Source organism: Papilio xuthus, unplaced genomic scaffold, assembly GCF_000836235.2.
Source record: "Papilio xuthus unplaced genomic scaffold, Pxut_1.1 DF826923.1, whole genome shotgun sequence".
Lineage (NCBI taxonomy): Eukaryota > Metazoa > Arthropoda > Insecta > Lepidoptera > Papilionidae > Papilio > Papilio xuthus.
In genome coordinates this window covers 3,915,737-3,933,177 of record NW_013531726.1, presented here as the reverse complement: position 1 = coordinate 3,933,177, position 17,441 = coordinate 3,915,737, and the positions used below count along the sequence as shown (strand labels likewise).

General features: G+C 33.5%; 1 protein-coding gene across 6 annotated transcripts in view; it reads right to left on the bottom strand.

Annotated features, from left to right (window-relative positions):
* Positions 1–17,441, bottom strand: part of how (protein held out wings) — a 64,596-nt gene that overhangs the window by 10,297 nt on the left and 36,858 nt on the right. For all 6 annotated transcript variants that reach the window (XM_013318527.1, XM_013318529.1, XM_013318526.1 and 3 more), the window contains exon 2: positions 12,365–12,498. In XM_013318527.1, coding sequence (XP_013173981.1) covers positions 12,365–12,498 — 134 coding nt within the window. The remainder of the gene's footprint in view (positions 1–12,364; positions 12,499–17,441) is intronic.

Below are 17,441 nucleotides of genomic sequence, written 5' to 3'. Positions count from 1 at the left end.
ATTTATGCTGAAGTATTGATTTAGCCTGGCCTTCTGAGTTATACTTGAATCTTGTATGAATATTATGTCATCGAATTTTTTTGGATGACCATTCAATGAATGAAGTCGTATACTTAAATATTACATAATATTTCATTATATTATTTTATACAGTAATCTTACTAATGTTAGAAATTCGAATATTTAGATGCATGGATGGATGTTTGTTTGAAGGTATCTCCGGAACGGCTCAATGGATCTCGCAGAAATTTGGCATAGATGTAGAAAACAGTCCGGAAGAACACATAGGCCACTTATTAAGTTTTTTTTGTCGGTGAACGTCAGCAAATTAAAAATATATAGATATTTACATAGCCATTCCTTAATTAGAGTCGAAGTGTTCCGTGATTTTATCCAAAAGGACATTTATAGTAGCTTTAAATTTATTTTAATATTGTGGTATTCTCGATAAAACAAATAGGAAGATTTTTTTAAAACAATTGAAATAGAATAAAAATATTTGAAGTATTAACAAATGAAGGTAAACAATTGTTAGTACTATTATAGCGTAACGAATAGGTAAACATCAATTGCATTCCGCCTTGCTGATATACTGGTAATTATTGATGGTTACACTAAGTATGCAGAGAATTTTAATTATTTAATTTAAAGATTTTTTTACCTAACAATACTGTAATTTATCACTTACCTGCTTGACTGTGCACTTACTGGGTACAGTTAAGTAAACAAGACTATATCATAAAAAAAAATTATAATGTAATATGCCAAAAAATCACATAATATCAAAATAAGAGAACCAGTAACAGTAAAATTTTGTTAATTTAACTAAATATGGAAAAATAAGTATAGATTAAACCATTTACATAAATGTAATTGAATTAAAAAAATTAATAAGTAACATATGTCTTTTTCCAGACTATGTTCTACATCTGTGCCAAATTTCATCAATATCCGTTGAGCCGTTCCCGAGATACCTTCAAACAAACATCCACACATCCAACTAAATATTCGCATTTATAATATTAGTAAGAAGTAATATTAACAAGAATGTTACATTACAAAGAACTACTCAAGAAAATTCTCCAATGTATCATGATCAGCTCATTATACGTCCCCACCGAGGGGCTCGAAGCCTACCCCAAGTTAAGGGTGATTAGGCCATAGTCAACCACGCTGGCCAAGTGCAGGTTGGTTGACTTCACACATATCTTTGAATTACTTCTCAGATATGTGCAGACTGCATCACGATGTTTTCCTTTACCGTAAGAACGTCGGATAAATGCACATATGTAAATCGGAAATCGAAAAACACATTGGTACATGGCGGGATTCGAACCCAGGACCTGCAGATTGCAAATCAAGTGCTTGACCACTGAGCCACCGACGCTCCGATGTATATTTCACATTAAAAATATGCAAAGTTAAGTTTCAAATCTGCAGCAAACATAAATTGAGTTAAACAACGCCAACCACTTGTGAGAAGGTTATTAAATTGACAACGTATGACCAATCAGCCACCTACATGTTGTCTCCAATGTTATTACAATGAATAGAAGGACGAATACGCTATTAAAAACATTTGTTCGAGCTTTATTCTCGTTCGGTATATAATTTTATTCCTCCTACAGAAACACTTGACGGTGACGAATAAAGGCGGTAGATTAGATTTGCCGCAACACTAATAAATATTTTATTGTTTATGCATTTGAATATGTCACGAACTGTGATGAGAATGAATAATGTATTTAGTGCATTTTAGACTGTTTGAGAAGGAAATAAAAAACAATATGACGTCATCATTTCATCAAAACATGTTTTTCAATCCAAACAGCAATAAAAATAGAACTACTAGGACTTTATCAAGACAGATAGACTACTAATATTCTTGTCAATTTTGTTTCTTTACGTAAACAACAACGCAACTCTTGATATATAATACGTTAAATTTAGCAATTGTTCTTGTTAAAAAGTATTATATCGCACGTTAAAAACTTAATAAATGTTAAAGAGAAAGCCACACTCCACAATACTCAACGTCCCTAAATGTAAAAACATGAAAGAATGTAATTTACCTAAATGTCCATAAAAGTGCGTGCATTCAGTATCAACTCAATATACTGTAACACGATCCTTATTATCGTTTCTGTCTCAGAAAACTTTGACACAAACAACGTGTTCACGTATCAGACTTTCAGTGTTATAACAGAATATTAATAAAACTAATAAAGCACCCTGACTTTATTCAAGCAACAAGGAAAAATGCGCAATTCCAAATTAAGAACAAAACTTCGTACACAACTTCTACATTGATGCTTTTACAAAACAATATGGAATTTTATCGTTTTCCTGTTTTCCTTATATCAACTCTGTCTACAGATTAAAATTGTAAGTAACCGTTCGGTAGTTTTTAAGTTTTATATTCAGAAGTGGACTATCTAATCCCAAAGAAGTGGTAGTTTTTAAGTTTAGTTGCATTCAACTCTGTCCATCGCACCACCAGCGCTGTGATTGTTCAGGAATTCAGTTTAAAGGCAAATTTGTTTTTTCAGCTATTTTCGACTTTATAAAAGCACAAACATTGCACCTTCCTCTTACTCATCGTGTTTTGATATCTCGCATCAGATCGTCGGAAAGTTATTAATGCGTTACTCCGGCTATAGTATATAAACGCGAAGAGTTAAGATAATAACAATATTTGGATATGTACGGATTCAGAGCTTAGAGTTTATACTTTAATGTTTGATGAAAATCCACATCAATCATCAGATCACTATACGTCCCAACCGAGGGGCTCGGAGCCACGCTGGCCCAGTGAGAGTTGATTGACTTCACACATATCTTTTGAATTTCTTCTCAGATATGTGCAGGTTGCATCACGAAGTTTTCCTTCACGTAAGAACGTAGGATAAATGTACATATGTTAATCGAAAAACACATTGGTACATGGCGGGATTCGAACCCAAGAACTGCAGGTTACAAATCATGTGCCTAAACTTCTTTTTTTTTCTAGAGAGGAATGCTTTATGCATACTCCGCGCCCCGGGAGGGACGCGGTAGTTATGTGGGATTCTCCTCCAAAACGGAGGCATACTCACTATACCTCTCTGTTCCTCCAACACATAGGGACGGGGCCACGGACACGCTTTCGCTCTCGTCCGCGACCCCGTCAGCGTCAGCTGCCGAGGCAGCTCCCTCAAGTGCCTAAATCCCTGAGCCACCGACGCTTTCTCAATATCATCCATAATCAATAATTTTACTTAACTCACTTTCCTGAATGTGTTTTGAAGTTTTAACTAGTAGTAATATCAATCAAAATACTTTTACTTTTCTTTAACTATCGTTGTTCAAAAACACCGTTGTTGTACAAACGTTTTTGTTGCCATCAATCCTAATGAGTCAAATAGGATAGACAAATAAAAAATAAAAATATTTATTTGTCATCAAAAACATGTTTAACATATTTTTTTCATTAAAACACCTCTTAATAAATGATCGGTTCTCACTATAACCTTGGTGTCGTGTTATAACCGGCGTTTAACCTTTACCCTCCGCTTTTACCCGTTGTATTATAAAACTACATCCACCGTAGCACGATGAATGTACCGACGTGAACTATCGACTTCTATTGATTGCCGATCATTACTGGCGTCAGATGGATGATTGTAGGCGTGGTACAAATCCCGGTATTGCGATTGATTGATGGATTAATTCTAGGATAATTGTCGTTCTGCAAATGGTCACGACATGCCATTCCTATTGTGGCCGCAGGGCTTTTATTGTTGGGATAGAATATAAGACCTAGTACACACTGATTCAAATGTACTTAAAATGTGACGAACAATTCTATAATTACATATGCTTTTGAGTGTCAAGGTACATCTTCATACATCTTACTAGTATTACAAATGCGTACGTTTGGATGTATGCATGGACGGATCGATGCATGTCAGTTAGAAACAGAACGGCTGAATGAATCTTGCTGAAACTTGGCATAAATGTAGAATATATTTTAGAAGAACACAGGCTACTTACAAAGTTTTCTTTTAATTCACGCGGACGGAATCGCGGTCGTAAGCTAGTTGTTGACACTTTTACTACTTTCTTTCTCCACTCGTAATAGTAATAAGTAAACAGAGTCTTTGTCTATCTCTTTATGATTCATCGAATCTTTGAATATTAAGAATACAGCCTAAGAAAATGACATACGATCGAATGATTGAACGTTTTGTAACATAACGTAATGACTTCATAGACCAACAATAACTTATTTCACGGCGACGTCGGTCTGTTGTGTGAGATAAATCAATTTAGTTGTAATGATCTGCCCAGCTGCGTTTCAAACTAATCGGATAAAGCTGCACAAACTATTAATATACGTGTTTGTGTATGGATGGTAAGGGTGATCAAAGATTACTCAATTGTGATGAAAATAGACTATACGAAGTTATGCACTTCAAACTAGAGTGCAACAAAAACCATAATAAGCGAACCTTTTAGTCAGGTAAATTTTTCCCGTGTAATTAGAAGTCAATAAAATTTCGATAGCAGACTTGTAAGCAGAAGAAGTCTTATAAGCTTATACGTGTACAGACGTCGGTACATATCTTATTGATATTATAAATGCGAAAGTTTAGACGGATGTTTATTAGGAGGTATCTTCGGAACGACTCAAAGGATCTTGATACAATTTGGCAACAATGTAAGACATAGTCTGGAAGTCTTAAGTTTTTTTTTTAATTCTGCGATGACGTAGTCGCGGGCGACAGCTATTCAACAATAATTTTACTATACACATAGTCTTAGAATAGGGTTCGTGTGAGATGAGGGGCAGAGCGATTCCTGACCCGTGACCCGCTGCACTGCGCTCGCCTGTTCTCCCTACCGCTATGCGACCTGATATCATTACTACAGTGAAACTATGTACAGTCAACGTAAATATGCATTTAACTATGAATTCGGTATCGTAGATAACACTAAACGTAACTTCTTATTCACACGTTCAATGAAACTACGATATTACGTCGTCCATCAATCCTCTTTTTTTATCGTAATTAGAAAAATAGACATCGTTTTTGCTTTTGTACTTACTAATTTCAGTCATGACAAATTTAGTACATGTATAACATGATTTTCTTCCTAAGAAGCCAAATAAATAATTTAGTATTTTGTCTTTAAATGACAATATTTATAGGTGACATTTCATACGGATTCCTTATTTAGTCGGTTACTAGTGTACTGTGACCTGTTAACAGACATATGTACGTCAACCAATCTAATCGACCTCGTTGCGCTTATGTTAGTTTCACACAAGAACCGAATTAGGCAGTACAGTACGACAGTGCAGTATCGTTTGAAAGCGCTACATCGGGGTAGAACTAGTCTGTCTACTGTTCTGCCCTGGTGTGAAACTAGCATAAGCGTTTAGAGCCCACGTACACAGTTACATTATGCTCAGACAACGAGTTTTAATTCGCTTATAAATGGCACATTTTGCAACCAAAATTTATTTTTACTAGGATTATCCTTCTATTCATGTTTTACATATGAACGAAATGACGAATGAAGCATTTAAATGCCGAAATTCGTAGTTCAGATTTAATATTTTTATCTCTTTAAACGCGATTAACTTATTAAATGGAAAAATAGGGCAAAAAGGTAACTAAAATAAACGCGTAAAAGTATGGAAATGAATACGAACATGCCTTTGTGATGTCTTTGTAAGTAGTATTTACAAAACAAAGTAAAGGTTCGTTCCTCAAATAGGAAAGATGTGTTACATCTGTGTGAATACGCCCTTATAACTATTGTATGCAGCTCGTTATCACTCTCTGTACAAATATGCAGTCAGGTGATAAATGTGACAGGTTTGACAAACATAGTCGTGCTTGAGTGAAAGTAACTTAATTACTCACCTATTTTGTACTGAGTTGGAACATTTAATACTGATTAGGGAGTAACGACTTTAGATTAAGGAAATCGTATGCGTGAGTTCCGTGATTATTTCCTTGAATTTGTTAAGATTATGTGGGAGGAACGTGAGGTTTTTTTCTTATAGTTGATCGGTTCGGAAAATTTATATTACTACTATAATTATATTTTGCTAAATAATAATAATCTATGATAAAGAAAATAGCTACCAAGTAGGGTTGGCGACAAACAGGCTGTTAAAATTAAGCGAAATTATATAACCTTGTGCACCGACCCAACATGAGTGGGATAAAGATAGGAAATAACTACAGAAAAGGACATCACGTTATTATGTCTTTTGCAACATCTTAATAGGACTATAGTTTGATACTATTGACCATTTACAATATTCTGTACGAAGTATTTCGAGCCTAATACAAATTATACATTCAAATGTTAGTCATATCAAAAGGTAACAAAGTTTTGTAACATATACGACATACATCCTAATGGAAGTTTTCGAGAAGTATGCTAAAATAGTACAATATGAATCATAGTCCGCCATTACGTCTGGCAATTTGCGTAGCAAGAAATAAATGTAACGGAAATTAGTAGGTCTCCCACGCGGTGGTCATTACACAAGTAATAGCTTAATGTATTAACATCGTGCTCTGAGAAAACTTCATTAAAAATCATACAAAGCAACGATGTCAGCGATAAACAACGCCCGCCTACGCCGCACCTACTTCAGTCATAAGATACTGCTTCGCTACTGGAATTGGCCCCTTAATTTAAGAATTAAATTATGTTCATCACTACAAAATTTAGCACACAAACCGAAAATCTAGATAGTTCGCAAACGCCTAGAAAAAAATCACATTAAAAGGACTTGGAAGGTATTTTAGGTCAACTTTAAAAAGATCAATTCGCCTTGTTTTTTTTATGAACGATGAAAAAATACACAATATGAGAAGGAAAGAGTGGAAAGCTAAGATAACAGGTACTGAATGAGAAAAAAAATATAAATTGCCACGTAAAAAATGATCTTCATCCAACCTTCAAAAACCTTGGTTATGTATAATAGTTTCGATTATTGTCACTGAAAATGCATGAATCCACAGATTTTTTCTACGTCATCTTAAAATTCCCAAATGTATAAACACATCAACAATGTAAATACAGTTGCAAGTCATAACCTAAAATCGATCCTTGTACTAGATTCAAATTATTTTATATTTGAAACATACGCGAGAACCGACTGGTGTTTGCTCTTGCGAATGATGGAGTACTCACAGCTTGTTTGCGCGAAATGCTAACGAGATTATTTCTACTCAACATTAAAATAAATTTATTGTTAAAGAATTTTAAGTTATTACTTTCACACTTAAAATGAAAATAACCAAAGTAATTCATAAAAAAGTGCAAGCAGAAAACAACAGCAAAAAGTAGGAATAAAATTCCTAGTTCGAATACAAAAATATACAATATCCTCTGGTCCTTTTGCTTGACCCTCTAACCGTGGGTTTCTGCGTCCAACGTCTCCGTTTAAAACATATTTTTCAAAGATAATTACAATGATGACGATATGTTTTATACAGAGATTTTAGTCTCGGAAACCTACTGTCAATAATTCTGGAAGATTCACACTCGCATACAAAACACAGTATGAAAAAAATGAACGGTTAATAAAATTTGCCATAAAATGTTGCTTTCATTATACTTGAAGTAACCTGCAAAAGCCACGAAACCCATTTGTTCATATTAAATCAAAAATGTTATCTAGTGACTGTTCCGCTATAAAGATACCAAGAATGAAAAGTGTATAAAACTAATATTTCCGTGGGAATTCCTTTACTAGTAAAATGTGTAGAACGAAAACAAATCGCTAAATTAAATAGGTATCCGCAGATTTTAAGTGCAATATGTCACGGTGACAGCTCAAATAAATTGGCATTTTGAACACAGTTGGGAGACAGATTATATCTGTCTTCAGTGTTTAAAAAATTGCACCTTTTTATTTTAAAATCTCTATTTCATTTTATTTTTCAACATATTTTTATCTCGATATTCCATTTAATCAAATTAAAACTATTGCGATGATTCATGAAGGATTAAATACTACAAAATCTGGTGATAATTTTATAAAAACAATTTTGTTTTTGCTAGAAAATAACTGTATGAATTTAAAATGGTTTTCATTACATTTTAGCGCACCAAATTCGACAGCATATGACTATCGATAAGCAATAAAAATATCAATCAACCTGGTTCAATTACAGTCCACGTAAAAGCGGTGAATAGAAAACATATTAGTCAGAATGACTTTTACGAACAATAAATAAGACCACTGATGTTTTAAATGCGAAGACTATCGGAATTTGCTCAACAATTTTCTCTAACCATAAAGTTTGGTACTTGAACAGTATCATTAAATCGAACATATGTTTGAGCGTAACTAAAACACTCCGAACACATCTTAAATACTGATTGGAATTGAAAGGAGAGAGAACAGTTAAGTCTTGAACGAGGAGTCCACAAGCTGAGCAAAAAATAGTATAACGGGACAGACTGATATGGACAGATTTAATAAGAGTTATTTTATAAGGCGATGTGAAGATACCGCGGACGACTCGAATGGAAGAACATAATAAACTCAACTTTGAATGTACTGATTGTAAGTGACATAATAAATATAGCAATGCCTAATCTTTTTACTGAAACTGTCACCCGTGGACCTGTAGACGCGGTAATAAAAAAAACCTGATTAGCCTTTGTGTTCTTCTAGACTACTCTACATCTATGCCAAATTTTATTGAGATCCGTTGAGCGATTCTGCATATACCTTCTAACAAACATCCATCCATCTAAACTTTCGAATTTATAATATTAGTAAGATGATACTGTCTTTACCCTGTCAAATTTACCCTTAGTACAATAATAATTTTTTTTTCTTTAATTTTATAATTAAATTCAATAGATAATACCACAGAGATCTGTAACAAGTAAACATAAAATTGCTATAACATATTGTAGACAAAGTAAAACAGTTTACATTATTAATGCGTTTTAAATTTTCCACATGATACAATATCAAATGCTTATGTTAAATCGTTCTTGATTAGTACTGAACTGTACAGGTTTAATGCAACTGAACAAAACTAGTAGGACAAGTACAAGATATCCCATCAAGTTGGTACTATAAACCCGACTTCCCTTTAGCAAGTCTACATGGAGTTCAGTTCACAAACGACGACAAATACATTTGGTGTGTAATTTCTATTAAGGCAAATAATATACAGCTACATGTTAATATATCTAGTTTGTTGAAGGCCGTTCTAGTTACAAATACATTCTGTATATCACAGTTGACGTTTCCTAGAATATAATGCACTTCTGGACTTCAATAAAGCAATATACGTTTCATATGAATCTCATTATACGTATAAATACAGGCCACGTAGAAAAATTTGCAGAATACTAAAGGAAGAAAAAAGATTAACACTGAGCTCATCATGTCACAAAGTTAAAAAATAGTAAGTTAACTACATTTTTAACAAGATTCCGAATATATGAACAGATTCTCTAATCTGTTGACTAAACTTCCTAAAGACGTAAATAAATTAATTTATACCACACGAATTTCGGCGTCAATAACTCTTGTATTTGTAGAGTTAACAGTTCCAAAAACATATTTAAAACGTAACGGCATCACTTCTGCGAGAATGAGTGTAGTCGAATTGCTATAGAAAACATTTTCATTATTAGTCACGGCCGCTACTAGCAAGGCCTAAAAACTATTGTTTCGACAGCAATGTATTCGGTATACGAAACGCATTTCGTGTGCTCTATTTCCAGATTAGATGCCGTTTACTTTACGTTACGGGGGTTTTTGCGATCGAATAAAACGCCAAAGTAAATATTCCCGTTCCAGTTCTTGGTATGACGGAAATTATTCTTTATTGTTGGCATTTTTTACTTTTGCATTCAATAGACATCAATCTTGAGTTTATAAAAGCGCAATATTTAGACGCATAAACATCAACTTATGTATTGATTTTTCTGATATCTAAATAAATCATCAAACATTCAAAGAGTAGACTTTTTAAATTTGAGGGTGTCATTTTATTAATCATTATAAGAAGCAATAATATTATAGTCTTTACAATCGTCAGTAGGTATGCTAATGCTTCTTTGAATGTTGATTTGAAAAATGCTTATTTGAATACGATAACTGTTCCGAGAAGTCATTAAATGCAATCATTCCTTAGCCAATGCATCCTTACGGCTTCTTTGATCGGTAATTCAATATTCGATTAATGTAGAGATTTATGCTCTTATTGTTACCGCCCTTGACAATTATCAAGAGGATCCTCACGAAGAATGACGATTATTTATAATAAAACTATGACGTATTTTAGCCGAATTTTAATCTGTAGAATGAATGTTGGAACATGAAACAAATTCTTACAAAAAATACCGAGTGACCGATGTAGAAAAAGCGTTTTAACACCGATACCATATAAGGAGTGTGACTAAGCCGCACGGATGGCGCCAACAATCGTCAACTAACAAGCGACTAAAGCTTATGTGAACTAAACAAGAAGGCCTTTACTTTATTCATAAGATGTTTTTACAAGATCTAAGGGCGCTCAGCGAACAGCTAATCAACTAAAGTCGAAAAGATTGATTGGTATAATTAATAAACAAAGTCAGCATCAAAGAAATTATGATTGCGTAAAATTAGATAGTAATTTGTTTTGATGAAGACATATTTTTGGAACAGCTATACTACAATTTAATCATTATTTGATTAAAATTAAATTAAATTAAATCTTTGCTATCGATAAACAATCGCATGTCATAAAGACGTTATTCTTCCGGCAAAAGGTATGCAAAGTATGGATAAACAAATAGTTAAAACGTTAAAATAATAGTGATTCCACTATATATTCCATCATAACTAAGTTTTTACAAACATTAAAAACATTTTATTAATGAAACAGCTTGAAGAATTATCAAGAAGTCTGTTTTCTTCATAAGCTTGTTCGGGTCAGTGACTTCTCAACCATATATATCACAGAGTACGTTTAAAACAGATCGCTTTCACAGATTTCGGCCACTAGAAGGCAACAGTAGGCACTAGATCGTGCTGCTATGAAACATGTTATCAAAATAAGCCTCATCAGTCGCAATCAGATGTCTTTTATGTTTCAAACAGAGATTTAGTTACATTCATTGATGTAAGAAATGAATCATACAAGTCAACAACCTCTTTGCCTAAATAGGAATCTTATAATTCGTTACTATTTTATGGAGATGGTGATTACAAACCACAATGAATGAAAGTTAAAAGTCGAAGGTCTAACTTGGTACGTTAGTTTGTAGCGAGGTATAACCCTGACATAAGTCACCAAATGTAGAAGCTTACCAACCTTGCGTTTCTATTTATACGGCGCAGTATCTCCCGATGTGATATAACCAACCTGCGCCATTTATCTCGATCTTAAGTGTAATGTACCAAATACACCCTTTAAAGATAAATGCGAATGAATGACAGGCAAGCTACTTAAGATAGCTGTATTGGGCACGGGTAAAGCGTTGTCGAGATTTAATTTTGTTTTTATAACGTACGCTGCCAGTTTCAAATTCACCGGTCTAGATATGTACCGTTATTTCAAGGCAATTCATTGATTAGGTGATCGAGTATTTCACATTTGAATATTGATTCGAGTTCAAGGGCAACACGCTTTGATACGGACATATAAAATAAAGCAGGAAAGCTTGATTATGCGTTAAAATTATTACTAATATAGTCCAAGTAATCTTTGGACAACATCTATAAACGGAAGACAGGTTTTTGCATGAAGCTGTATGTTTATCTAATTAACTGTCTATTGTTTACTCTTTATGACATACAAACAAGGCTTTTAGAAGTCCATTGCTTAACAACAACAATTTTAATTAGTTTCACCGTTATTAAATGTTCAATTTGAAATAAATATATTCATTTATTATTGTATGAATAAAAAATACTTTAGAATAAAATCTTCGGCATTCTTAACTTTTAAATATATGTATATTTTATTCTTAAATATTGGACTTTCTCTTAAAAACACATAATTTTTAATACCATAGACACGTATTTCTCAGATGACTGGCAAAGATTTTATTGCATATTATTTTTATTAAAGCTAGAATTTATTTACTGGCTGATAAATATTTTGTCGATAAATAGTTTAATATAAGAACATTACTACATTGATAAGTTTAATGTCATTATTTTTTTTATTTTCGTTCCATGAAAAACATTATCATGGTATCCTTACATAATTACTAACTTTTTATGAAGAAGACGATCGCTTTTGGCCAAGCTTTGAGATCTACTAGAGTACTACTTAGTACCTAAGGAAAAATGTTTTAACGTGTAAAATATTGTAATGATTATAAAGGTACTTACATCTGGATGTTCTTTGACTGGGACGTATACTTTTTCTGTGAGTGTGGTAACAATACCCTCGGCTTCTGGTAGAATAAGCGGCTCCTTCTTGACTCCATTTATTTGGAATAAACTGGCTCGCACTTTCGCTATTTCTGTAAAGAAAGCAATAAAAACTTTTAGTGTGGCCTACAACATCTGCGGCAGTAAATTTCTAAGATAAAACCTGTCATATTAGTTGCGATAATTTTAGATCTCCGCCCAAACGGTTTACTGGGAAAGATTAAATTTAATGTGTCGTTGCAAGAATTTATTAGTTTTCGGATATTATATCAGACTAGCTGTCGCCTGCGACTCCGAGCGCGCGGTATTAAAACAAACATAATTAGTAGCATAAATGTTCTTCCAGACTATGTTTATATGTGTACTGCATTTCATCGAGATGCATGCAGCCGTTCTGGAGGTTACCTTCAAACAAACATCCATCCAAACATTCGCATTTATAATATTAGTAAGATGGCTTACAAGAACTCTGCTTCTGTATTCGAAATACACGTTAAATAATGTATTTCGTATTTCAAAAGTCATAAGTGTGCTTATCCAAATTCGTATCTGGTACAAAGATGATGTAACTTTGCGTTAAAGAAGGGAAACATGAAGAAGTAGACCAGGTAGGATACACTAGTTTTATACGTATAAGGAAGACGTAACATTATTTAAATGCATACGGTGTTGCAAAAACATATGGTCATCTACTCCACCGGATATCAGTCTGAGTCATATCACCTCATAATCTGAATAAAGAACATTAAATCAAACACCATTTTTGTACTCATGTAAACAACGTTGGATATATTCTTTAAAGTTTAAATCGTTATCAGTCGGCCTAAGATGAATATTTGCGACAATTGCCTTCGTATCGCCATCGTCATTAAAATTATTATGAGAATTTTGGTCTACGCCCGATAGGGCTGCACAAATATTGATACATCATCATCAGCTATACGTCCCCATCGAGGGGCTCGGAGCCTACTCTAAGTTAAGGGTGATCAGACCATAGTCAACCACGCTGGCCCAGTGCGGGTTGGAAGTTTAAATGCAACATACAAATTACTTGGATAAAGTTCGAGTATGGAAAGGTGTTACTTAGGCTTTTCGACATCGGATGATGACACAATTTTCTATTATTATAGTCGTTTGCCAAATTCTACTAAGAAAATATCTAGCACTACGTACAAGGATAATATTGAGTTGATTTATGATATTTAAATTTATATCCATGTCGTTTGCAATAAAACATTTTATAAGACAACATTTAGTGAATTCTAGTTCGTGTTATTTTAATCAGATCTAGACTGACGCCTGCTCTTTGTAAAACTCTTTTGGCAACCTTGACAAATACACTAATAAATTATGTTACTCAAACTCAAAACAGAACGGGATATTCGCAGCTCATTTGTGTAATTTCCTCTTGATTATGTTTTATGTAGTCACAAAGGAACTCATTTAGCGCTTCCAATTACTAATCACAACGAAATCGATGTAGGAATTAACATAAATAAGTAATAATTCTATGTGATCTTCTATTTTGATTGATAAAGTTAAACTCGATAACTTCGTAACACCAATAAATTATTTGATTATTACTACAATTTGTTATTCACCAAATTATCGAGTCGAAAGTTTTACCAAGATCCATCATTCTTTTTCTTTATTATTCCCCAGAATTATCAAGGAAGTTCCTAGGAATGGAGTTATATTATCTAATTCAGTATACAGCAATTAAAATAAAATAATTTTTAAGATTTCTTTAAAAGAAGACGATCAAACGTATCATATCCAAATTCGTGAAACAAGGAATCGTTTCATGGAAGGCGAGTTACATATGGGGCCAATGAGGCGCTATCGAACACATGTGATCACACACCACGGGTACTCCGGACCGGACAATACGAGGAGCTTTCACGCCATATAAGGCCGGTCGCTCACTCGAGCCGTTATACAGCCGCGCAATGATCGTCGTCGGATTATAAGTTTAATTGTCACCTTTTTACATATATCAATGTCCTTTTCGAGAAGTTTATATAATCCTTGCATTTTTGGGGAAAATTTTTAAGAAATTTAAATGATAATCTTACTTAAAATTTATTCTTCGTACAATATGATAATTTTGGCGATATTGTATTCGGTGTGTTGGTTGCTTAAATGCAGGGTTCCCTTTAAATGTATACATACAAAAAGATAACAGATTTCAACATTGCAGGATTCTGCTCCATCGTTCGCTTTTTGTTTATACCATACAGTATTTATTATGTCTTTCGTTAAAAATACGTTTGATATTCGTACAAAAAGTTAAAAAGTGTTTTGTCTTACGTTTCAAGAGTGCAAGAACTCTCTACTTTAGTTATATTTAGTTCACAAAAAACATATTTGTGTTAGCAAAGAGTTTTCATTTTAGTTTTGGACAAGCTATTAACCAGTCAATAGGATGGTACAATACTAGTTGTGTAGTCAAATAAAGGTTGATCTAAATGAATCACCAAAACTGACCGCAAGGTCGCTTCTACTTTTAAAGCGAATAGAAATAAAACAATTTACAAAGTGACAGAGAACGTTGACGTGTGTCGCAACATGTTGTAGGCAAGTTGTATCGGACGTTTGAACAATACGGCCCGCCTTTGTGTTGGCAAATGATTCTTTGAAACAAAAACAAAGCATAATGGAGGCTGTGTTTTGACGCAAGTGATCTTTTACATGTTCCTTCGCTTGTCCGCCCGCAGACGAATGTGTCCAGTTTGATTAATGTTGCTCTAGTTTGTTTTTTTTTTAATATACCCGAGACTTTCAGAAATAATTTGTGAAATTTTATTTATACAGTTTTTAGCACGTTTACAACTTTATAAATAACCAGGTGTCGCCCGAGACTCGACGAAAGAAACTTAATGAGTAGTAGCCTATGTGTCCTTCTAGACTATGTTCTACATCTATGCCAAATTTCAGCTAGATCCATACAGCTGTTCCGTAGATACTTTCTAACAAACATTAATCCATCAAACCAAACATTCGCATTAATAATATAACATTGCAATATCGAAATTAAGAATAATCTACATATCAAATACTTTCAAAAGTGATTTCCCTAAAATAACTTATAACCATATTCAAAAAAGGTGAAAAAACAAGTATTTTGTAACATACAATTTTCATAATATGCCTAATTTGTCCACCTGAGCTTTTTGTAACCTTATGTGAAGCATAAGAAACAGATTATTAGAAAATAATTGTAACATTAAGGTCACAAAGTGATGACTTAATTTACCATACAAGAACGATGTAACTCGCGTTTAATGTAACTTAAAAATCATTATCGCAAAATAATGGAGATTAAACCAAAAAAATGTTTTTTTAATAACAGGATTACAATAGATTAAATATGTATATTTGTTCTTTGTTTAATGTATTGTATGTTTAAAAATCAATGGTTGCAACATTATTAAGTGTTTACGTTTTTTTTTTCGTTTAATATTTTCATAAATCGCAAATGAAATAGAGAAGTTACTATAGATAGATGACGCCCGCTCCATCCGCGCGGAATTAAAAAAATCTTTAGTAGCCCATGTGTTCTTCCAGCCTATGTTCTGTATCCATGCCCAATTTCAGCAACATACATGCAGCCGTTCTCAAGATACCTTAAAACATTCATCCATCCATCCATCTAAACATTCACATTTATAATATTAATAAGATTGAAATTAAATGTTTTTAACTCTCTTCCTGCTCTTCATTTACATCCATGCACATACATGCAAGGAGTAACATTTTACTCTTAGTATCGTATTTTTTTTAGCCAATAATAGATTGATTCAAGGAAAATACCATGTTTTATAAGCAAGCTGTTTCCAATCAATGTACAAACTACAATAACACAATATATTTATTGGCTATATAAAACGACAATACAAACATAAAACAAAATAAGACTTATCCGTCACCGATCCCACAGATTCAAGTTACTGTAACTTAATGCCGGTCGATCAGTGTATCACTTGTAAACCTAGCTTATCGAGACACGTGACATTTTTTGTGGCCACTTCACAATGTCAACTATTGAGTTACGTGTCTAATTAGACTTTGTTTCTCGTACTACTTTTTTGTGTGTTCCGGAGACCTAATTTTAGGGCTCTTTCACTTGCCATGGGAAAGTAGATTACGGTGGACGGATAGGAATGGGAAATATTTCTGTGCGTCCTCTCCTCCGTCGATTAAAACTAGGTAACACATCTGCAATTGCGGATGTCTATGGGTAGTGGTCGCTTGGCCATTTCGGCGAATTTGGGTGGCCAGCTAGTTTTTTGTGTGCTACTGTCACTAGACAGTAGCAATTTAATTAGACTCTGTGGTGACGTCATAGAACGCAGATGTTTTTGCATTCGTGTAGTCAACATAAATACGTAGTCAGATCTAATTAAAGCTATAGAAACTAATGTTTAAATTTATCGTGTTCAAATGACCATATAAATACAGATTTAAATCTGTGTAGCAATAGATTCAGCGTCGAAATCACTTTCGTTGTCGAAGTCTGCGCGTGAAACTAGAGTGTATTACGAAGCACATTGCAAACTGCGCTAATACGCCGTAATAACTGAACATTGTGTCGGAGAAATCAAACGATAATACCGTTTAATGCCTCTCTTACCTAAGCATTACAAATGTTATATGAAAAGTATTATTGTAAAATGGAACGATATCAATGCTGCGAACTGGAAAACATCTGGAAATATATTCTTATCTCTATTTATTCAACGAGAATGAAAGGGATATTCATATGTTTTTATACGCGTGTTTAGACAATGAAAACAAAGTAAGGAATTTATAATAATATTAGTAAGATAACCTGTTTGTAAACGTTACATTTGTCATTCCATGCATGATGAAATACATAGATTTTAATCGAGAGGGAATCGACAATAAATTAATAATATCCGGTTTCATGTGCATAAAAAAACAACAGAACAACATAAATTAATTTCTAAGCCGACTACAAATGAGGCTACGAATTAGAACAATGTGGACACGGAAAGAATTCTCTCACGGCGCG